The 24,286-nt window shown below is 40.5% G+C and overlaps 1 protein-coding gene across 6 annotated transcripts in view; it reads right to left on the reverse strand.

Annotated features, from left to right (window-relative positions):
- ZNF236 (zinc finger protein 236) overlaps positions 1-24,286 on the reverse strand; it is a 147,204-nt gene that overhangs the window by 114,051 nt on the left and 8,867 nt on the right. For 4 of the 6 annotated variants that reach the window (XM_037988020.2, XM_037988022.2, XM_037988024.2 and 1 more), the window contains exons 2-3: positions 7,261-7,403; positions 4,908-5,072 (exon numbers count right to left, since the gene is read on the reverse strand). The exons of 1 other annotated variant lie outside the window; for it this stretch is intronic. In XM_037988020.2, coding sequence (XP_037843948.1) covers positions 4,908-5,072; positions 7,261-7,403 — 308 coding nt within the window. Of the gene's footprint in view, positions 1-4,907; positions 5,073-7,260; positions 7,404-16,893; positions 20,305-24,286 lie in introns of those variants that run through there. One more of the 6 variants, XM_037988021.2, reaches the window with a different exon arrangement.

Consider the following 24,286-nt stretch of genomic DNA (forward strand, 5'->3'; position numbering starts at 1 on the left):
ACCAGATTGGAGGAGACAACTTTTACAACAGAGTATTGAAAATGATATGGCCGGCCGGGTGCAGTGGTTCACGGCTGTAATCTCAGCACTTTGGGAGGCCGAGGCAGGTGGATTACCTGAGGTCAGGAATTTGAGACCAGCCTGGCCAATGTGGCGAAGCCCCATCTCTACTAAAAATACAAAAATTAGTCAGGCATGGTGGCAGGCACCTGCAATTCCAGCTACTCAGGAGGCTAAGGCAGAAGAATTGCTTGAACCCGGGAGGCAGAGGTTGCAGTGGGTTAAGATTGTGCCACTGTACTCTAGCCTAGGCAACAGTGCAAAACTCTGTCTCCAAAAAAAAGCAAGAAAATGGGCTGGGCACAGTGGCTCACACCTATAATCCAACCACTACTTGACACCAGGAGTTCAAGAGCAGCCTGGACAACATGGTGAGACCTGATTTCTTTTTTTTTTAAGTAATAATTTTTTTAAAGAGAAAGAAAATGGTATGAAGAAATGAGCAATTTTATATACCATTTATTGGCTGGAGGATAAACTGATAAAATCTCTTTGGAAAACAATCTGACAATATCAAAATTTTGAATTCACATATCCTTTGACCTAACAACTCCATTTCCAGGAATATACCTCACATTTCTATTAACCCAGGGTTTCCTCAACCTCACACTACTGATGTTCTGGGCCAGGTCACTCGTAGCAATGGAGGCTGTGCTGGGCACTGCAGGGTGTTCGGCAGCATCCTCTACTCATGAGATAACAGAAGCACCCCACCCACGCCCAGCCCCACAACAGTGATAACCAAACGTCCTCTGGGATACCACACTACCCATCCTGAGAACTCAAACATGGACAGAAACATTTGCTCACCATAGCTTTGTCTGGAAAAGGCTGGAAATGACCTACATACCTAACAGCAGTGACTTGCTAATCATGACACACGTATAAACAATATAATACCATGCATCTGTTAAAAAGAAAGCAACAGCTCTCCGATTAACAGATGTGGAATTACACTTAAGATACACAGTTAACTGATGAAAAGGCACAGAATATTATGAGTTGACTAATAAGGGTATAGAGATTTGTATAGGCATCAAATGTCCCTGGAAGGATACAGAAGCAACTGCTAATGAAAGTTGTTTCTGAGGAGCAAAACTGGAACTTAGGAACCCAAAGGAGATGTAACTTTTTGCTCTCTAAAACCTTCTCTACTGTTTGATTTCTTACTGTGTGCACGTAGGACTTATTCCAAAATATATTAATACACCATTATTTAATACATTTTCTGCTTTTAAGAAATTAAACTGGCCGGGCACAGTGGCTCATACCTGTAATCCCAGCACTCTGGGAGGCTGAGGTGGGCAGATCAGTTGAGGTCAGGAGTTCAAAACAAGCCTGGCCAACATGGGGAAACCCCATCTCTACTAAAAATACAAAAATTAGCTGGATATGGTGGGGTGCCTATAATCCCAGCTACTCAGGAGGCTGAGGCAGGAGAATCGCTTGAACCTGGGAGGCGGAGGCTGCCGTGAGCCAAGATCCGCCACTGTACTACAACCTGGGGAATAGAACGCGACTCCTCCCCACAAAAATATAAATATAAATATAGCCATTTGTGAATAGCACTATCGATGAGTGAGACAGGCATTCCTAAACTCTGCAAGAGAAGGTGTTAAATTGGCATGTACTTTCTAGAATGTCGTATGGCATTCTATAAAGAACTTGGGAGAAAAAAGTCTTATTTATTAGTTGAATTAATCTAACTGTAGGAATCTATCCTAAGGAAAGAATTAAAGATGCATAAGAAGATTCATATGCAAAGATGTATTACTTATAATATTAAAAAATATAAACAATGTAAATGTTAAACAACGATGAAAATTATTACATTTTATTATGCTAAATCCAGATGCTGAGGACTTTTTTTTGTAGTGACAGTCTATGTTGCCCAGGCTAGTCTCAAACTCCTGAGCTCAAGTGCCTTGGCCTCCCAAAGTGCTGGGATTACAAACATGAGCTGCCACACCTGCCCAAGATACTGCAGATTTTAATAATTTAAAATATTAATATTTGATAATCAGTGATAACTTTGATGATGAGTCAAAAGAGGGAGTATGTATTTACAATATGTTATGGAAAAAGGTAGGTTACAAAAGTAATCTGTGTAATGACATAATCCTATTTTTGTATTTAAAAAACTATTTTAAACATAAACTATTAAGAAAAGCATGTTATAGAAAAAAAGTTTGAAATACCACAAATGTATTCTCTCCACATAGTATGTTTTCTTTCTTATAATTTTTTTAACTAACTGATTTTTAAATTGATAAGTAAAACTGTACATATTTATGGTGTACCACATGATGTTTTGGTATAAGTATATGTTGTGGAATGAGTAAATCCACCTATTTTACATGCGTTATCTCACATACATATTTCTTGGGGAGAGAACACTTAAAATCTACTCTCACAGCAATTTTCTTTTTCTTCTTCTTTTTTTTTTTTTTAAAGACAAAGTCTTGCTCTGTTGCCCAGGCTGGAGTGCAGTAGCATGATCTCAGCTCACTGCAACCTCCACCTCCTGGGTTCAAGTGGTTCTCCCACCTCAGTCTCCTGGGTAGCTGGGATTATAGGTGCCTGCCACCATGCCTGGCTAATTTTTGTATTTTTAGTAGAGACAGGGTTTTACCATGTTGGCAAGGCTGGTCTTGGACTCCTGACCTCAAGTGATCTGCCCGCCTCCACCTCCCAAAGTGCTGGGATTACAGACGTGAGCCACCGTGTCCAGCCAGTAATTTTCAAACATACAATGTATTCTTACTAATGTAGTCCCCATGATGTACAACAGATCTCTTGAACTTACTCCTCCCATCTAACTGAAATATTGTGGCCTTTGACCAACATCTCCCCAATCCCCCCAACCCCCAGCCTCTGGTAACCACCACTTTGCTGTTTCTATGTGTTCAGCTTTGTTCAAGTCCACTATGGGTGCTTTTAATGTTACCTTTTTTACTAATTTTTTTCCAAAATAAATATGCGTTACTTGTATTATAAGATTTTAAGAGATAAAAATAAGTTACTTTAAAATAAAAATTAGGCCGGGCACAGTGGCTCATGCCTGTATTCTCAGCACTTTGGGAGGCCAGGGTGGGCAGATAACGAGGTCAAGAGATTGAGACCGTTCTGGTCAACATGGTGAAATCTCATCTCTACTAAAAGTACAAAAATGAGCTGGGTGTGGTGGCACGCACCTGTAGTCCCAGCTACTCAGGAGGCTGAGGCAGGAGGATTGCTTGAACCCAGGAGGCGGAGGTTGCAGTGAGCCGAGATTGTGCCACTGCACTCCAGCCTGGCAATAGAGCAAGATTCCATCTCAAAAAATAAATAAAATAAATAAATAAAATAAAAATTAAAGACATTGATAAAAACAGGACCCAAAATCATGTAGAAAGTATGAAGTCAGGCCAGGCACGGTGGCTCACACCTGTAATCCCAGCATTTTGGGAGGCCATGGCAGGTGGATCACCTGAGGTCAGGAGTTCAAGACCAGCTTGGCGAACCTGGCAAAATCCCCATCTCTACTAAAAATACAAAAATTAGCCAGGCATGGTGGCAAGCGCCTGTAATCCCAGCTACTTTGGAGGCTGTGGCAGGAGAATCGCTTGAACCTGGGAGGCGGAGGTTGAAGTGAGCTAAGATGGTGCCATTGCACTCCAGCCTGGGCAACAAAAGCAAAACTCCATCTCAAAAAAAAACAGAAAGTGTGAAGTCAGCTTTCATGATGTAAATTTTATACAGGTACTCCCTGATTTATGATGTGATTACATCCTGATAAACCCATGGTGAACTGAAAATATCACAAGCCAAAAGCGTGTGGCTGACAGGGAGTTGCAGTTCGCTGCCTCTGCCTAACATCACAAGAGAAGTAAGGTTTCTAAGAAATGTGTTTGCTTTCACACCACCGCAAAGTAAAAAAAAACATTAAGTCTAAACCATCTTCAGTCAGGGATCATCTGAATATGCAATTTCAATACTGTGTTTTTCTGTGTCAGTAAGAAAATATACCAAATAGTTATCAATAATTATCTCAGAGTTAGAGATGACTTTCTCCTTTAACTTTTTGTATCTTCCTAATTTTTTACAGTAATAATGCAAAGGGGGAGTCTAGAGAAGCTTTTCTTGTTTTTTGTTTTTGTTTTTGTTTTATAGAGATGGGGTCTCACTATATTGTCCAGGCTGGTTTCAAACTCCTGGCCACAAGCAATTTTCCTATCTCAGCTTCCCAAAAGCTGGGCTAAAGGGCATGAGCCACTGCACCTAACCAAGGAGGAGCATATTTTTTAAGCAACAGCCATTGGCACTTTAGATTCAGCCCCCAACCCAGCACTGTGGCCTATCATCCTTAAAGCTGTCCTAGACATCGGGCCTGTGGAGCTCCCAGGAGTTGTCACTTTGGTGTATAAGCTGCTTGGGGCCATCATGAAATGATTCTCTTCCCTCAGATTCTCAAAGGTCAGAGGACCCAGGAGCAAGCAAGGAGATTCTACCATGTTCAGAAGCAGAAAAGTTACTTTTGGCCACGGCAGAATCATATAAAAGTTAGTTTCTGTTTACAAAGAGGGGGGTGAGGCGCCAGGAAGAGCCTCTGCCAGCCAATGTGGATATATTTTGATCCTTCAGATACACTACACATTAAAATGTCTCTAACCTAAGGCATTGACAGGGCCAGAAAATAAAATGTTTTATCAGTCAACTGGCGTCAAGGCAAATCTAATGACAATTCGCTCCTTGAAATCTACACAAAAGGCTTTGAAAACGAGTTTATACCTAAAATCCTCCTCACTCATGATCAGATGTATTTTAACAATCATTTAACAAAGTATATGCAAAATGATGACGATTACCTCTTCCTTTTCATGTAGCATAATATGCGCTTTGAGACTAGCCACTCTGGAGAATTTCTTGTTACATACAGGGCAGGTAGGATCTTCCCCGCTGTGAGTGCATTTATGAAGTGTCAGGTTGAATTCAACATTAAATGTTTGGGGGCACTGGTCACATCGATGTGGCTATTTGGAGAGAAAAGTGAAGAAGCCACTGAAATACAATCTTTTCACAGATGCTTGTTCAATAAATGTTATGAAAATATTCACAAGTACCATAATGTACAGACAATCTACAGAAACTTCTGAAGTCTCCTCTGGCCCATAAGTCAATAAATCCAAAATAAACACAGTCAAGCACCTGATAGAATTACTGAGAGGATTATAAGGATGAAAACACATACATACGCGTAGGAAATATTTCTAGTAAGAAATGCTGTATATAAGCTGTTTTCTTTCAACGAGTGTAAGTGTTTGACAATGAAACACCTTTCAAAGATAACCTTTAAAACGTGTTATTAAAACATACTTCTGTGCCCAGGCACAGTGGCTCACGCCTGTAATCCCAGCACTTTGGGAGGCCGAGGCGGGCAGACCACTTGAGCTTAAGAGTTCGAGACCAGCCTGGCCAACATGGTGAAACCCCATCTCTACTAAAAATACAAAAATTAGCCAGGTAAGATGGCGGGCGCCTATAGTCCCAGCTACTTGGGAGGCTGAGGCAAGAGAATCGCTTGAACCTGGGAGGCCAAGGTTGCACCACTGCACTCCAGCCTGGGCAACAGGGCGAGACTCTGTCCCAAAAAAAAAAAAAAAAGTTTCTTTCTCCATGTGTTTGCAAGACATGGGTTTGTGTTGAATGTCTAAATATGCATGCTTACATTTGTCGTTTCTAAGGGTGTATGGATACTGGTGTTAAATGAACACACAGAGAAAGAAACATATTCTAATAATGTATTCTCAGCATTTGCTTCCAAACATTTTCTCTGTCAAACTCTTCTAATTCATTGAAATAATAGAGTTTATGATGAATCTTTAAAAAAAAAAAAAAATGCATATAAATTTATTGGATTGTAGTCTGAAAAATTTCAACTCATTAAGTTGGATTTTTCCCATTTCTGACCAACTCCACTATTATAAACAAAATCACTGCAAGCAGGCTGGGGCCAGTGGCTCACGCCTGTAATCCTAGCACTTTGGGAGGCCGAGGTGGGTGGATCGCCCTGAGGTCAGGAGTTTGAGACCAATCTGGCCAACATAGCGAAAGCCCGTCTCTACTAAAAATATAAAAATGAGCCAGGTGTGCTGGCATGTGCCTGTAATCCCAGCTACTTGGGAAGCTGAGGCAGGAGAATCGCTTGAACCTGGGAGGAGGAGGTTGCAGTGAGCCAAGATGGTGCTACTCTCCAGTCCAGGCAACAGAGTGAAACTCCATCTCAAAAAAAAAAAAAAAACACTTCAAGTAAAATAATCATACAAAATTTTACTAGATTTTAACAGAGTTGCTTATCTAGGTCTAAGATTTTCCCAAAATGGAAGGTATTCTTCTATTCAATTGTAAAAAGATAATCACTGGTATTTCTCTCTGAAGTGACAAGATCCTAATGAGGAATAAGTCAGTATCTTCAGATTGTCAAACCTGAGAAAATAATACTGGTGCATACTGGTATATTATATTTATATATTATCATAGCTATAGCAGCACCATTTGTGCTGAAAGTCAAGCCTGAGACGGTCATATCCCGTTCTCTAAAGGAGGTCCTGGTGTTTTTCTGGTCTCAAATGGCTCACTAGCTTACAAGCTCCTACCTAGAGAAAAGTTGACAATCACTTTTTTAATTATAGTTTTAACTGCCACTTTCCATCTATCAGGCAAATCATTCCATTAAGGCACTAAAATTCTTGACATATCCCACAAGAGGTACTGCAAAAAAGAGTTCAAATTTCTATTTAAGATAGTATTTAATATTTGCTCCCTCCTGAAATACAACCTAAGACATCTATAATACCATTTTTTAATGCAAGATCACTTAAAGATAAAACTCTCCACTGGAGAAAAATACTTCCAAACACACCACTTCTATGTTCAGTCATACAGGAAATTGAAACTACTTTTAAAAAGTCATATTTTTAAAATAATTATTTGTCCACAAATAAATAACTTCAATATACAAATTCACCAGGACAAGCTCTCACTCTCTCATCTTATCAAATAAATTCTAACTTTTAAAAAGGCCAAAATATTTCTTTGTACAACATAAAATGTTCTACTATTTAGGAATCTAAATTAAAAGTTTTGATTTTACTTATTCATTTTTACAATACCTCCAGTTTCAACGCTCACATTCCTGACATCACCTTTGAAAATACATACCTTGTCATTTCGCTCGTGATCCCTCATGTGGCGTTGAAACTGGGATTCTTTTGGAAAAGATAGTAGACAGATTTCACATTTATGGAAGTTTGGAACTTGATAGGCATAATTAGTGTTCTCCGCATTCAATGTTAAAACTCCATCTATAAAATTGCATAAGTATAGACAATAAATACCAGTTGTTATTCTCATCACATAAATAAAACCAAATTATTGGTTATTGTTTAAAAACAAAATTTTATCAGAGATTTATGAGAGATTTAGATGAAATTAATGATATACTGAATTTTTTAAATTGACATGTTTTAAAGTTAGAAATGAGAAACGTTGAGATTACTAAGATATGGGACAACAGAATTCTAAATACTTATTGGTTGGCTCTTCAGAAGCTTAAACTAAATTCCTGAGGCTTCACAGTCACACACACACCAAAACACACAAAAGCCATAATGATGCTTCTTAAACCATGTGAACCTACTGAATAGTGTTTCAAAGTCACTACAAACCACTGAGGCATTTCACCTCCAAATCACTTTAAGATTCTATCAATAATACACGTTGTTTCTTAAATCACTCAGTAAACAAAACTCTAGTAGAAATATTAAAGCCTTTAAATGCTAATTCACAAACTCAATGTCTCTCAAAACTGCTGCAAAACCAGATTAAGTCAAAAAGAAAAACTGCTGCAAAACCAGATTAAGTCAAAAAGAAAACGTGCAGTGGCTCATGCCTTTTATTTCAGCACTTCGGGAAGACAAGGGCAGGAGAATTGTTTGAGGCCTGGAGTTCAAGACCAGCCTGAGCAGCACAGTGAGAATCCATCTCTACTAAAATTAGCTAGGCATGGTGGCACGTACCTGTAGTCCTACCCATTCGGGAGGCTAAGGATCTCTTGAGACCAAGAGATTCAAGCTGTAGTGCGACCTATGATCGCACCACTGCACCCCAGCCTGGGCCACAGAGCAAGACCCTGTCTCTTAAAAATAAAACCTTTGCTCTCTCATATATAGACATAGCTTAGGAGGTTCAGGAAGACAAGAGATTGCAATGCCTCAGACAATCCTCAATTTTTACAAAGAGTTTCTATAAACCCACCCAGGTAAAGTGCTTTTAACTTAAAAGTATTTTCGGCCAGACGGGTTGGCTCACGCCTGTAATCCCAGCACTTTGAGAGGCCGAGGCGGGCAGATCACGAGGTCAGGAGATTGAGACCATCCTGGCTAACAAGGTGAAACCCGGTCTCTACTAAAAATACAAAAAATTAGCTGGGCATGGTGGCGGGCACCTGGTTCCAGCTACTTGGGAGGCCGAGGCAGGAGAATGGTGTGAACCCGGGAGGCAGAGCTTGCAATGAGCTGAGATCACACCACTGCACTCCAGCCTGGGGGACAGAGCGAGACTCTATCTCAAAAAAAAAAAAAAAAAGTATTTTCAAGTAAGACTATATACGACAAATAACAGGATAATCACAAAACTCGTCTAAAATGCCATAAAATAAAGATGCCCTAAATCTCTACAATTTTTTAAAATAAATATACTTCAAGTATTATAATTTGGACATAAATATGTAATATACTTTGCTATGTGAAGACCAGAAATACGTTGCACACAGTTACTTGTATCAAATTTGACCCAAAAATATCAGACTTCAGAAATTTGGGAGTAGAGTACGGGGTAAGCTGAAGAACCAAGTAGCTCAGGAAAGCCCCTTGTTCTCACGAGTCTGTGTGGTAAACACAGGCACTCGAAATGTTCTATAGACCTTGAAATCTTTGTTTTGAGAAAACAGCCTGCAGTTCCCATTTCTGCCAAAAGTCTCCTGGTGGAAGGTTGAATCTGCCTTGTAGCAAGGACCTGGAGATTCTAACAGACAGGAGGTAGGTGAAGCCCACGTGGGAGGGGCACAGAGACAGGGTGGAGGAAGTCAGCAACAGCTGCAAACATTATTCTGGCAGAACCTTGAGAAAAGGCAAATTCCGGCTTCAAGAAATACAATGCAATTCAAAAGACTGCAATTTCATACATAAAAAGTGCATCTACTAAGAAAAAGATACGCATAATTTTTATTCCATTTATTCTTAACTATGTTCACATCCTGTTCAAAGACCATACTTTCAAAATTTCTACACTAAAACTAATAGCAAATGTTTTATGACTTCCCAGGCCCAAATAAAATGATTGTTGGGGCCGGGCATGTTGGCTCATGCCTGTAATCCCAACACTTTGGGAGGCCAAGGCAGGCGGATCACGAGGTCAGCAGATCAAGACCATCCTGGCTAACATGGTGAAACCCCGTCTCTACTAAAAATACAAAAAAAACCCAACCATCCGGGGGTGGTGTGCGCCTGTAGTCCCAGCTACTCAGGAGGCTGAGGCAGGAGAATGGCATGAACCCGGGAGGCGGAGCTTGCAGTGAGCTGAAATTGTACCACTGCACTCCAGCCTGGGTGACAGAGCGAGACCCCGTCTCAAAAAAAAATTAATAAATTAAAATAAAATGATTGTTGGGACCATAGCAATTGATATACAATTCCCTTGGAAAACTGTGTAATATGGTAAGAAATAGTTTAGAGGTTAGGAAGAGACAAATAAAATGTCTGTTGAAAACTGGATTTTTTTTTTTTTTTTTTTTTTTGAGACGGAGTCTCGCTCTGTTGCCCAGGCTGGAGTGCAGTGGCTGGATCTCAGCTCACTACAAGCTCCGCCTCTCGGGTTCACGCCATTCTCCTGCTTCAGCCTCCTGAGTAGCTGGGACTACAGGCGCCCGCCACCACGCCCGGCTAATTTTTTGCATTTTTTAGTAGAGACGGGGTTTCACCGTGTTAGCCAGGATGGTCTCGATCTCCTGACCTCGTGATCTGCCCGTCTCGGCCCCCCAAAGTGCTGGGATTACAGGCTTGAGCCACCGCACCCAGCTGAAAACTGGATTTTAAGAACACAGTTACAAGTGTTTTAACCTAAAAGCTGAGTACATTAATAAAAGAGTTCCTCAACTTAATTTCTGAAATGCAAAATTAAAAAGCTATCTCAGGACGATAAAACAATTTTCACAGCCTCTATGTTGAAAATACTTAATATGTTGACCAAAAATGAGAAGGAATTAACTGAAATTGATAGATAAAACCCTAGGAGACATGAACTATATATTTAAAATTGAAAAATGATGTTGAGGCCAGGCACAGTGGTTCATGCCTGTAATTCCAGCACTTCGTGAGCCCGAGGTAGGTGGATCACCAGACGTCAGGAGTTTGAGACCAGCCTGGCAACATGGTAAACACTCCCTCTCTGCGAAAAATACAAAAAGTAGCCAGGCTTGATGGCGCACGTCTGTAATCCCAGCTACTAGGGAGGCTGAGGCAGGAGAATCACTTGAACCCAGGAGGCAGAGGTTGCAGTGAGCCAAGATTGTGCCACTGCACTTCAGCCTGGGCAACAGAGGGAGGCTCCATCTCAAAAAAAAAAAAAAAGAAGGAAAAATGACGTTGATTTACTTATGAATTAAGACTTTTCCAGAAAAAGAGTTATCTTAAGAAGCAAGACTTTGCTCCTTAACAAACTCAAAACATAATAATTTCAGTGAGTCTCTTCTTCCAAACAGTGATATAACACAATATTAATTTGGTTCAGACACAAACTTAAAAGAGTAATTCAAATTAAAATATGACTGGAAAATTGTTTAAAAACAACATGGTTTCAGTGTCCACACTGAGCATAATTTTGAAACCCAATGGCAGTCTAGACTCTCGCTCTGCCTAGGGGCACACCTTTGTACAGGGAGCCAGTTCCCTTCGCTCTGCAGAAGCACCTTCCACCCTGGCACCTTCCTGCCAGGACGTGGTGGCCTCCACTGTCCCCACTTCGCTTGCTTTCCTTCTGCTCAGAGTCAGCCCTTTCTGGGCAGTGTCCCAGGCCTCAAATAACACCTTTGGTCCATCCTGCCTTCAAGTTCATTCAAATTTCTGGTCCCCAGAGTATCTGTTGTTCAGAAAGAGGTCTATTAAATTAATGCATCCTGACTGGGCATGGTGGCTCATGCCTGTAATACCAGCACTTTGGAAGACAAAGGCAGAAGAACTGCTTGAGGCCAGTTTGAGACCATTCTGGGCAATATAGCGAGACTCTGTCTCTATTTTTTAAAAAGAGACAGAGTCTCTTTAATTAATGAATCCTTAAATAAGGGCTTTTAACTGAGAGGAGCCCCAGCAAGGCTGCAGGAGACTGTGGACCCTGCTGGAACAGCATACCCACACCTGCACATATGCACACATGTCTCCACACACCTCCGTTGTGCAGGGGTCTCTGCAGCCACAGAGGTCATCAAATCCATTAGGGGACCAGTGATCAAAGAAAGATGTGATCAAATGAATGACTGCCTCTTCATGGAGATGGCCTTTTGGGGGATAGCTGCTTTTTTTTTTTTTTTTTTAAAACACAGAGTCTCGCTCTGTTACCCAGGCTGGAGTGCAACGGTGCAATCTCCACTCACTGCAACCTTCACCTCCCGGGTTCAAGTGATTCTCCTGCCTCAGCCTCCCAAGTAGCTGGGATTACAGGCGTGCACCACCACACCTGGCTAATTTTTGTATTTTTACTAGAGACGGGCTTTCACCATGTTGGTCAGGCTGGTCTCGATCTCCTGACCTCGTGATCCACCTGCCTCTGCCTCCCAAAGTGCTAGGATTTCAGGTATGAGCCACCGTGCCCAGCCCCAGCTGCATTTTTTTAAAAGGCAGCTAAAAGAAGGACTTGAGATTTTTAGCAGGAGACATTCCTAATGCCTCCCAAGTCAGAATACGTATTCTCTGCCACTCCTGCACAAACACACATACCAAAATACGCACAAAACTGCCTGCATTTAACTGTTATCAAATCCAAGATCTAGAATAGTACTTTTCAGCTCTGTTTCTGCCCCCTAAGAAGACAGAGGGTAGGTCACCGTAAGAGTTCACTGCACACAGGGGATGCATATGTAGAATTCCAAGCAGTTTACCCACACAGCCACCTCACACATAAAAATACGACCACTGTTCACTTGATTCACCCTTTCTGCTACCAAGAACTTTAAACTATCAAAATTAAACAAAAACGGATTGCACAATGAGCAGCTTTGTTTGCCTTAAGTAGAGACTAGTTTCAAAATCAGTTCAAGTTTTTACATAAATATTCTAAATAGAATAATAGCTGTCTACCACTCCAAAAATAAGAAAGCCTATCTCAGAGTTGTGTGGAATAAATAAGACAATGTTTCCTGTAGCTACTGGGACAAGGGCCTGCCAATAACTTAGGACCAGGGCCATCTCTTTATCCAATGCCCTACCCATCACTCCATAATCCTGCTATTCCATGACTGTATTCAGGCCTGGTTTGTCATGACTTGGAACTAGATAAGCTACCTTAAAAATTGCTTTTCTACCCCGATCAGGCCCAGCAATCAGGCTAACTAGCTAAATCTTACTGGCAAAGTTCTTTTATGCCCCGCCTAGAGACCCTACATTAATCTATAGAAAATGTCTATTTACTGTATGCTGAGTTCCAACAAACTGACTGCACTTACAGCATTCCATGGAGTTAACTCAGATTGGCCTCTTATGACAAACTCTTCAGCAGTGTGCATTTAAAATCTCAGTTATCCATAAATCTTGATGATGTATTTCATATTAAAATGAGAGATATAACAGTTTCAGTTTCTGAGTACTTTCTAAAATAACTGAGCTAACCCCCAAGCTTTTTTTGTTTTTACATTTTGAATAAAAATCGTTCTAAAATATGGTTGATCTTCCTCACTCTGCTCTTAGTGTGCACCACCCTCAGAACCCTACTCCGTCATCCCCTATTTCTCCGAGACAACAGCCCTCTGGCCAGGCACGCACACTGCTCCCACACTCTCATCCTGAGACCAGATGCTGTCGTCACAAGTACGCCTGGAACACCTGACAGGCATCAGGCCACTCCAAATTGCTATCACTTTAGGTTATCTCTACCATCCTTTCTCTACTTTTCCTTTTTTTTTTTTTTTTTTGAGATGGAGTCTCACTCTGTCACCCAGGCTGGAGTTGAGTGGTGCGATCTCCACTCACTGCAACCTCCGCCTCCCAAGTTCAAGCGATTCTCCTGCCTCAGTCTCTGGAGTAGCTGGGATTACAGGCCTGTGCCACCATGCCTGGCTAATTTTTGCATTTTTAGTAGAGACAGGGTTTCACCACATTGGTTAGGCTGGTCTCAAACTCCTGATGCTGCCTTGGCCTCCCAAAGTGCTGGGATTACAGGCGTGAGACACCGTGCCCAGCCTCTTCTTTAATTTAAAACTCCCTTCTACCTTCTTCCCTGTGATGGGATTACAAGCGTGAGCCACTGCGCCTGGTCTCTTCTTTACTTTTTCTTTTCTTTTTTTTTTTTTTTTTTTTTTTTTTGAGACGCAGTCTCCCTCTGCAGCCCAGGCTGAAGTGCAGTGGCACAATCTTGGCTCACTGCAACCTCCACTTCCCAGGTTCAAGTGATTCTCCTGCCTCAGCCTCCTGAGTAGCTGGGACTACAGGCACACGCCACCACGCCGGGCTAATTTTTGTATTTTTAGTAGAGACGGGGTTTCACCGTGTTAGTCAGAATGGTCCGGAACTCCTGACCTCGTGATCCGCCCACTTCTGCCTCCCACAGTGCTGGGATTATAGGAGTGAGCCACTCTGCCTGGCCTCTTCTTTTATTTAAAAGTCCCTTCTACTTTCTTCCCTGTTTCTACTGCTTCTCCCACATTTGTCAGCATTCAGGTTTTAACACAGTTGGACTTTATCAGGTAAAACTCTGAAGTGTTTGGATCCTGGAACCCTTTCTGCTTCACAAAGCCTGGCATGTAATGTGTACCTAACAAATACACGTTAAATATTTGGAGATAGATTGGCGCTTATGGCTTTTTTTTTTTTAACCTCTTCCCAGTTGTCTGAAGCTCCCAAAACCAATTTATCTGATTCCCACCTTTCAGTCTCACTGGCTCATGCCCTCCACCTCAAAACTGCCTACATTAGATTGAATTTTTCCAGCTTGTTAAGTACCTTTTGACTATTTTATTTTATACACACATACCTGGGCCACGTGGTGTTCCCAGGAGCTGGCTGAAATAAGTCTGCATTATTTTCCTTGTAGAGTCCCTCAGAAAGCCAAATGCTCAGACTGGGTAACAGCACCAGCCACAGGCACCTGCTTTCTTCCAAGAAGGAGCACTCACCTGTCACTCAAAAAGCACCTGCACTGAGAAGTAGGGAGAACCAGAGAAGACCCCTGCCCTTTCTGAATTTTACCAATTATCTATTCAAATGTATGTACTCATAAGTGGGTACTCAAGGAAATGAAATGTAACTCATATGGAAAATTCACCCCAACCTGTATTCAACAGGAAAAGTAAGATGTTTTGAATAGCATCACTTCTTTTTTTTTTTGAGACAGAGTTTCACTCTTGTTGCCCAGGCTGGAGTCTGGAGTGCAACGGTGCGTGATCTCTGCTCACCGCAATCTCCGCCTCCCAGGTTCAACCAACTCTTCTGCCTCAGCCTCCCGAGTAACTGGGATTACAGGCATGCGCCACCACACCTGTATAATTTTGTATTTTTAGTACAGATGGGGTTTCTCTATGTTGATCAGGCTGGTGTCGAACTCCCGACCTCACGTGATCCGCCGACCTCGGCCTCCCAAAATACTGGGATTACAGGCGTGAGCCACCACACCCGGCCTGTATCCCTCATTTTTTAAAGAAACATCAACTCCCTTTGAAATACTTGCTTGACTACCTATAAATTTGTATTTCTTTTTTTTTTTTTTTTTTTTTTTTTTGAGACGGAGTCTGGCTCTGTCGCCCAGGCTGGAGTGCAGTGGCCGGATCTCAGCTCACTGCAAGCTCCGCCTCCCGGGTTTACGCCATTCTCCTGCCTCAGCCTCCCGAGTAGCTGGGACTACAGGCGCCGCCACCACGCCTGGCTAGTTTTTTGTATTTTTTAGTAGAGACGGGGTTTCACCGTGTTAGCCAGGATGGTCTCGATCTCCTGACCTCGTGATCCGCCCGTCTCGGCCTCCCAAAGTGCTGGGATTACAGGCTTGAGCCACCGCGCCCGGCCTAAATTTGTATTTCTAAAGAAAGACTACAAACTTGGGTAGATGTATGTTCAGGCACTACACACACAGTACCCAAATTGAACAAAACCACAGCATATTAAATAACAACAAAATAACACCTCAAGTGTCTATAGTCTCACTTTAACCAGAACTCTAAGAATTCTAGGCTCAGGACCTGAAAGTAGCAGGGCCTTTCTAAAAATGACCCAGCAGCATATGGCAAAGTAGAGTGCTTCCGTTGACAATGCAAAAAACTAATTTTTTTTTTTTTTTTTTTTTTTTTTTTTCTGAGACGGAGTCTTGCTCTGTAGCCCGGGCTGGACTGCAGTGGCCGGATCTCAGCTCACTGCAAGCTCCGCCTCCCGGGTTTACGCCATTCTCCTGCCTCAGCCTCCGGAGTAGCTGGGACTACAGGCGCCGCCACCTCGCCCGGCTAGTTTTTTGTATTTTTAGTAGAGACGGGGTTTCACCGTGTTAGCCAGGATGGTCTCGATCTCCTGACCTCGTGATCCGCCCGTCTCGGCCTCCCAAAGTGCTGGGATTACAGGCTTGAGCCACCGCGCCCGGCCTAATTTTCTATATATATCATAATTTCTTGTTTTGTTTGCTGTCATTATTCTGTTTTCACCTCTACAAACATACAATTTGTGTGAACATCAAAACAATACACATATTAACTTTTAGATCAAGTAGAGCTAAAAAGCGCCACAGAGAACTGTGGAGAGCCCATTCTGAGATTCTGTCCCCATTTTCAATAAAACATGCATCTTGAAAGGTGGGTATCTGTACATCAAAATATGGATACACGGCAGAGACTGGGAAGACACTGATAAATACAGCACTTGGAGTCAGACGACTTGAGGGTGAGTCTCATTCCTGCCAAGTTAGGAGTTGTGAGTCTCCAGCAAGCCGAATAAACTCTCTCAGCCTGATTCTTCACCCAAAGATAAGGATAATGATTTCTGTCCTACCTACTCACAGGGTTGTTAAGATCCAAGTTACATCGTAAATGTGAAATAACTTTTAAAATACTTTTGAAGGTGCATACCCATCAGATGGCTACAATTAAAAAGACAGACAATACCACAGATCAATGAGGAGATGAAGTAACCGGAAATCTCATATACTGCCAGAGAGCATGAAAATTGCTATAGCCACTCTTGAAAACTATTTAGCAGCATCAACTAAAGCTAAATACATGCATAACTTATAATCCAGCAGTTCCACTCCTAGGTACATCTCCAACAGAAATGTGTGTGTGCACTGAAAAGCCATGTTTAAAACATTCACAGTAGCCCAATTTATAACAGCAGCAACAAAAAACAACACAAATGCCCTCCAACAACAGAATGGGCAAATATGTTGCAGCAGATTTTATGATGGAATACTAATAAACAGTGAGAATGAGCAAACTTCTGCTCTACACAAAAACATGGATGAATCTCACATTTTTACCAAAAGAAGCCAGATGTAAGAAAACAATCTGTATGGTTTCATTTTATTTCAAAAGTTCAACAAATAAGCAAAACTAACCTATGTTGTTAGAAATCAGGAAAGTGGCTAGTCGCAATGAGGAGGGTCCTTACTGGGATGGAGCACAATTAAGATTTCTTAGGGTGCCACTTTCTTCTTTCTTTTCTTTTCTCTTCTTTTTTTTTTAAGACAGAGTCTCACTCTGTCACCCAGGCTGGAGTGCAGTGATGCAATCTCGGCTCACTGCAAGCGCCGCCTCCCAGGTTCACGCCATTCTCCTGCCTCAGCCTCCCGAGTAGGTACAACTACAGGCCCCTGCCACCGCGCCCAGCTAACTTTTTTGTATTTTTAGTAGAGACGGGGTTTCACCATGTTAGCCAGGAAGGTCTCGATCTCCTGACCTCATGATCTGCCGTCTCGGCCTCCCAAAGAGCTGGGATTACAGGTGTGAGCCACCGCACACGGTCAGGTGCCACTGTCTTCTTTCTTAATCTAGGTGCTGACTATGTAAGTGAGTTCTCTTTGTGAAAAATTCATTGAACCAACCACAATTTCTGCTCTTCTCTGTGTGTTACATATCAATATAGTTTACTCAAAAGTAAAGTGCTATAATACATAACTTTCTTTTCTCTTCCTGTCTTTTCTTCTAGATTGGGGGTCAAGTAACTATGGCCTAGCCTTTTTGGTACACAAAGGTTTGCTGAAACTCAGGCATATAGCAGATCTGAGTGGTTACAACAGAGGCCGTACAACCTACAAAGCCTAAAACATTTACCATCTGACCCTTGACAGAAAGAATACTTGCCAACTCCTGCACTAAATTGTAAACTGTGACTCCATCTGGAATCATAGCCATCACGACTGCAATCCCTGAAATTTCCACGACTTTCCACAGGTCACAGCACTCCTCCCACCACAGTGAAGTCCGTGAGTGATAAAGGCATTAAAGGTTTATATGCACTATGCATTATTTTCCACAGTAAAAAACTCTAATGTTTACTTAACCACAATCTCCCTAAAGCTGATAAGGCCCTTTGTCTTAGTCATGGGATAGAAAGACTGGTTGTTCTCCTAAATAATAATTTTATGAAAATTAACACAATAAAGACAGTTGTCTCTTTCTCACTTTTGTGCCCAAGACCAATGTACTTCACTCCACGTTTTTAACCCATCCACTGAATGTTCTCTGCCAAGCATTTTCAAGCTGATAAATGTGATGATGATGAGTATTTGAGCCTAGTTTGCTGCCCAGTGATGCAAAAGTATATATTTTATAAAAATGTGCAGTGTCTTCTAAGTATGACATGTACCACCAGCAATTTGTGAGGTGACATTAAGTGACACACAAATAACTAATTCTAATGGCTATCTAATCATTTCAATGTGTCTTGACATAAAGTATCATTGACACACATCAAAACAGTATGATATATTGGCAAAAGGACAGAGACACTAGTGAGAGTTCAGAAGTAAACACATATATTTATCATCCATTGATTTTTGACAAGAATGCCAGTACCATTCAATGAGGCAAGAACAGTCTCTTCAATAAATAGTTCTAGCCGAAGTGGATATACACAGGTTAAAAAATGAATTCAAAGCCGGGCGCGGTGGCTCAAGCCTGTAATCCCAGCACTTTGGGAAGCTGAGGCGGGTGGATCAACTGACATCGGGAGTTCAAGACCAGCCTGGCCAACATGGTGAAACCCTGTCTCTACTAAAATAACCAAAAATTAGCCGGGCATGGTGGCACACATTTATAATCCCAGCTACTCAGAAGGCTGAGGCAGGAGAATTGCTTGAACCCAGGAGGCAGAGGTTGCAGTGAGCCGAGATTCCACCACTGCACTCCAGCCTGGGCAACAAGAGTGAAACTCTGTCTCAAAAAACTTTAAAAAAAGAAAACAAAAAAAAGAATTCAGACCTTCACCTCATACCATATACAAAAATTAAATCACATCAAAGACTTCAATTTAAGGACTAAAACTATAAATCTCCTAGAAGAAAAACATAAGGGACAAGCTTCATGACTATGGATTTGGCAACGGTATCTTAAATTTGACACGAAAAGCTACAAATAACCAAAGGAAAAAAACATAAATGGCACTCTATTAAAATTCAAAACTTTTGTGAAGGCTGGGCACGGTGGCTCACGCCTGTAATCCCAGCACTTTGAGAGGCTGAGGGGGGCGGATCACTTGAGGCCAGGAGTTTGAGACCAGCCTGGCCAACATGGCAAAACCCCATCCCTACTAAAAATACAAAAATTAGCCAGGGGTGGTGGCACACGCTTGTAATCCCAGCTACTCCAGAGGCTGAGGCAGGAGAATTGCTTGAACCTGGAAGACAGGTTGCTGTGAGCTGAGACTGCACCACTGCACTCCAGCCTGGGCATCAGAGCAAGACTGTGTCTCAAAAAAACAAATAAATAAATGAAAATAAAACCTTTGTGCATCAAAGGGCACTAGCAAGGAGAAAAGCGTCACGCATGGTGGCTCACACCTGCAGTCCCAGCTACTTGGGAGGCTAAGGCAGGAGGATAATTTGAGGCCAGGAGTTTAAGGTCAACATAGCAAGATCCTGTCTTTAAAAAATAAAACATAAAAATTTAGCCAGGCATGGTGGTGGGCACCTGTACTCCTAGCTACTTGGGAAATTGAGGCAGGAGAATCACTTGCGCCCAGGAGTTTGGGGCTGCAATGAGCTATGCTTCGCACCACTGCACTCCAGCCTGGACAACTGAAAGAGTGAGACCCTGCCTCAAAGAAAAAAAATTATAAAGACTGTACAGGCCAGGCGTGGTGGCTCACGCCTGTAATCCCAGCACTTTGGGAGGCCAAGGTGGGTGGATCACAAGGTCAGAAGTTCGAGACCAGCCTGGTCAACATGGTGAAACCCTGTCTCTACTAAAAATACAAAAATTAGCTGGGCGTGGTGGCGGGCGCCTGTAATCCCAGCTACTCAAGAGGCTGAGGCAGGAGAATCGCTTGAACCTGGAAGACAGGTTGCTGTGAGCTGAGACTGCACCACTGCACTCCAGCCTAGGCAACAGAGCAAGACTTCGTCTCAAAAAAAACAAAATAAAACAAAACAAAACAAAGTATAAATAGCAGGCTAATGAATGGAGAGGTATAAATGGCACTTAAAAATACTTTATTGAGCCAAAAGAAGGCAAGAAAGAAAGGGGAATATAAAATGATGAATCAAGTAGAAAACTACTACTCAAAACAGCCTTAAATGTACTTAAAATCAGCGTATCAATTAAAGATAAAGATCATCAGGCCGTACTTAGAAAAGTTAACTATAGGCTGCTTGCAAGAGATACAACTTACATATAAGGATAGAAAGACAAAGTAAAAGAATTGAAAAAGAAATACCGTTAGAACACTAACCAAAGCAGTCATGATGTAGGTGTACCAATATCGAACAAAGGAGGCTTTAAGGCAAAAATCATTACTAGATATAAAGTATGACTTATTTCATAATGATAAAAGGCTTACTATACTAGGAAAATATAAGATCTTTAAATTTGTAAGGTTAAAAATGTAGCTCAAGATATAAAGATTGACAGAATATAAGAATAGATAAATTCACAATCACAGGAGAATTTAATATTTAATACACTTTTCTGAGTAACTAACAGAAAAAAAAAGATACATGTTCTTATCAACTGCACATGGAACATTTACCAAATAAAACCACATAACATGAAAAGACCCAAGAAGGTTTCAAATAATTAAGTAATTCAAGGTAAGTTCTCTGACAACAATTCAAGTAAACTAGAAATCAATAACAATGAAGGTAATTTTAAAATTAGGCCACATCTTTTTCAATAACTTATGAGAAATCACAATAGAAATCAGAAAATAATCTTGAATTTAGTGAAGACAAGAATAAACCATATCAAAACTTGGTGGATGCAGTTAAAACTATAGAAATGCCAATAGCCTTAATACCTACAACCTTAAATGTATATATTAGAAAATAAGAAAGGCTGAAAATTAGTTAAGTATCCATATCAAGAAGATGAGAAGAAAAATAAATAAAATAAAATAAAATGTAGGTACAGAACTAGAAGCGGTGTGTATATAGTTTTCTTCCCTTTTGTGGCCATGACTGAAGTGGGAACAGCCAAAATGAAGTTCAATCCCTTTGTGACTTCTGACCAAAGTAAAAACCACAAAAGGCATTTCAATGCACCTTCCCACATTCACAGGAAGATTTTTGTCTTCCCTTCTTTCCAAAGAGCTGAGAGACAAGTACAATGTTCAATCAATGCCCATCCGAAAGGATGATGTTCAGGTTATACAAGGACACTATAAAGGTCAGCAAACTGGCAAAGTAGTCCGGGTTTACAGGAAGAAATATGTCCTCTACACTGAACGGGTGCAGCAGGAAAAGGCTAATGGCACAACTGTGCATGAAGGCATTCACCCCAGCAAGGTGGTTCTCACTAGGCCAAAACTGGACACAGACCGCAAAAAGATCCTTGTACAGAAGGCCACATCTCGCCAAGTAGAAAAGTAAAAGGGCAAATATAAGGAAGAAACAATCGAGTAGATGCAGGAACAAAGTAGTCTTATATACAAACTTTCATTAAAGCCTGAAATGAAAAAAAAAAAAAAAAAAAAAAAAAAACCCTAAGGAAAGTAGGAGGAGGAAAATGCAAAAGGGAAGAAACTACTGGTATGTAAAAAAAACATCTATTAATCAAATTGAAAGTCCAAACTTGGTTCTTTGAGAAGATTGTTAAAATTGATAAACCCTGTCATGATTAAGAAAAAAATAAGAAAAAGCACAATCTCCATCATCAGAGAAAAGAGGAGGGCCATCACTACAGAGCCTACAGTCATAAAAAGATAATGGGAACTACTTATGAATAATGTTCTGTTAATAAATTGTAAAATATTAGATGGGTCTTACAAACAAAACTTACCAAAACTGACACAAAGTAAAATTTTAAACTTCAGTTGTCTCATTTATACTCAAGAAATTGAATCTGCAATTTAAAATTTTCCCCAAAAGGCCTAGGCATGGTGGCTTATGCCTGTAATCCCAGCACTTTGGGAGGCCAAGGTGAGAGGACTGCCTGAGCCCAGGAGTTTTCAAGACAAGCCTAGACAACATGACAAGACCTCATGTCTATTTTTTTACATTATTTTAAAAATTAAAAATATAAAATTTCCCCAAAGAAATCTCAAAGACCAGATGATTCTAACAGGGAATTCTACCAAAGATTTAAAAACAATATAATGCCAACCTTATTATAAACTCTTACAGAGAAAAGAAAATAAAGGAAGACTTTCCAACCTATTTTATGAAGCCAGCAAAATACTGATATCAAAACTTGAGAATGGCAACATAAAAAAATAAAACTGTAGTCTAATGTGACTCATAAACACAGATATAGAAAGCATAAAGTATGTACAAATCAAATCCAGATATACAAAAAAGAATTTTGCTTGTATCCCAGGGATACAAGTTTGACTTACCATTAGAAAAATCAACATTTTCTACCCTATCAACAAAATATAAGAGAAAAACCACACGATCACCACAATAAATACAAAACAAACATGATAAAATTCAAGACTCATTCATGATACAAAACACTTAGCAAAACAGAAATAAAACTTATGTAATTGGATAATATCTACCTCCACTCCCCCCGCAAAAAAGCCCACAACAAGCACCCTAGTTAATTATACAATTTTTCTCCTGCAGTTGGGAACGAGTCAAGAATGTCCCTTATTCACCACATTCATTCACCATTATAGAAGAGATCCTAGCCAGTACAATGAGCCAGAAAAAATAGTAACAAAAGTGATAAAAATTACAAATGAAGAAATAAAACTGTCAATATTTACAAATGTGATTATAGAAAAAATTCCAAAAGAGTCTACAAACTATCACAAATAATAAATATGTAAAAGACTTTAGAACGATATCAATTTTTAAAATCCAATTGTATTTCTATAAACAAGAAACATACAGAAAATGAAATTTTTAAAATACCATCAACAATAGTTTCAGGAAATATCAAATATCTAGGAGTAAATTTAACAATATTTGTATAAGTCCTCTATCTTGAAGTCCCAAAACATGACTGAGAGACGATAACGAGGAAAGAAATGATTGGAGAGATTGTGTTTAGATTCAAAGACGCAAGACTGTAAAGACATTAGCTCCACCCACATTATCTATATAGTCAATATAATGTGATCAAGATCCCAGCAAGTTTTTTTTATAAAAATGTATATGCTTATTCAAAAAGCTACATGAAATTGAAAAGTACCAACAATTGTCAAGATGATCGCAAAAATTAAAAACTAAATGGAGGACTTATATTTCCCATACTAGATACCAAGACTCAGAATACTCAGAATAGCATAATTAAGACAGCGTGAAATTGACTAGCCAGGAACAAAAAAAAACAATGGAAAAGAATCGAGTACAGAACAATTCTTCGCCTGATTTGCAACCACGTAAAAAGACAAAAATGGTATTTCCAACAAATACTGCAGATTAATTGGATAACTATATGTAAAAAAAAATCCTGACCTTTCCCTCTTCAAATCACATTCAGATGAAGTGTCAGTCTAAGGTGAGACATATGGCTGGGTGCAGCAGTTCACACCTGTAATTTCAGCATTTTGGGAGGCCAAGGTGGGCGGACCACTTAAGGCCAGGAGTTGGAGGCCAGCCTGGCCAACATGGTGAAACCTCATCTCTACTGAAAATACAAAAAATTAGCCAAGTGTGGTGGTACGCACCTGTAATCTGAGCTACTCAGGAGGTTGAGGTACAAGAATCACTTGAACCCAGGAAGCAGAGGTGCAGTGAGCCAAGATCACGCCACTGCACTCGAGCCTGGGTGACAGAGCAAGACCCCCTCTCAAAAAAACAAAATAAAGATGTAAAGCAATAAAGCCTCTAGACGAAAACATAGGAAAATATTACAGTGGTCAAATATTATTTAAATAGATCCAAAAAATACTAAAGGACTGACAAACTGGTATTAAGAACTTGTTTAATTGATTAGAGCGTATCTTTAAAAGAGTGAATAGGAGACTACAAAAAACTCATCCAGAGTATATAAAGAACTCCTATACATCAGTAATAAAACAGCATACAGCCCTTCACCAAAGAAGATACACAGATGGCAAATAAGCCTATGAGAAGATGCTCAACATCATATGGTGAAAATTAAACACATGATGGAAATTGCAAATCAAAATGAGATATCCAGTACACTCCTAACAGAATGGCTAAAATCCAAAAAACTAATTAATCCCAAATGCTGATTAGGATGTACAACAGAAAGTCTCATTCATTCCTGGTGAGAATACAAAATGGTACAACCACTTTGGAAAACAGCTTGGCAGCCTGTTAGAAAAAACTACATAGTTTTCCCATACAATTCAGCAGTCACAGTCCCCGAGATTTACCCCAG

Source organism: Chlorocebus sabaeus, chromosome 18 (assembly GCF_047675955.1).
Source record: "Chlorocebus sabaeus isolate Y175 chromosome 18, mChlSab1.0.hap1, whole genome shotgun sequence".
Classification (NCBI taxonomy): Eukaryota; Metazoa; Chordata; class Mammalia; order Primates; family Cercopithecidae; genus Chlorocebus; species Chlorocebus sabaeus.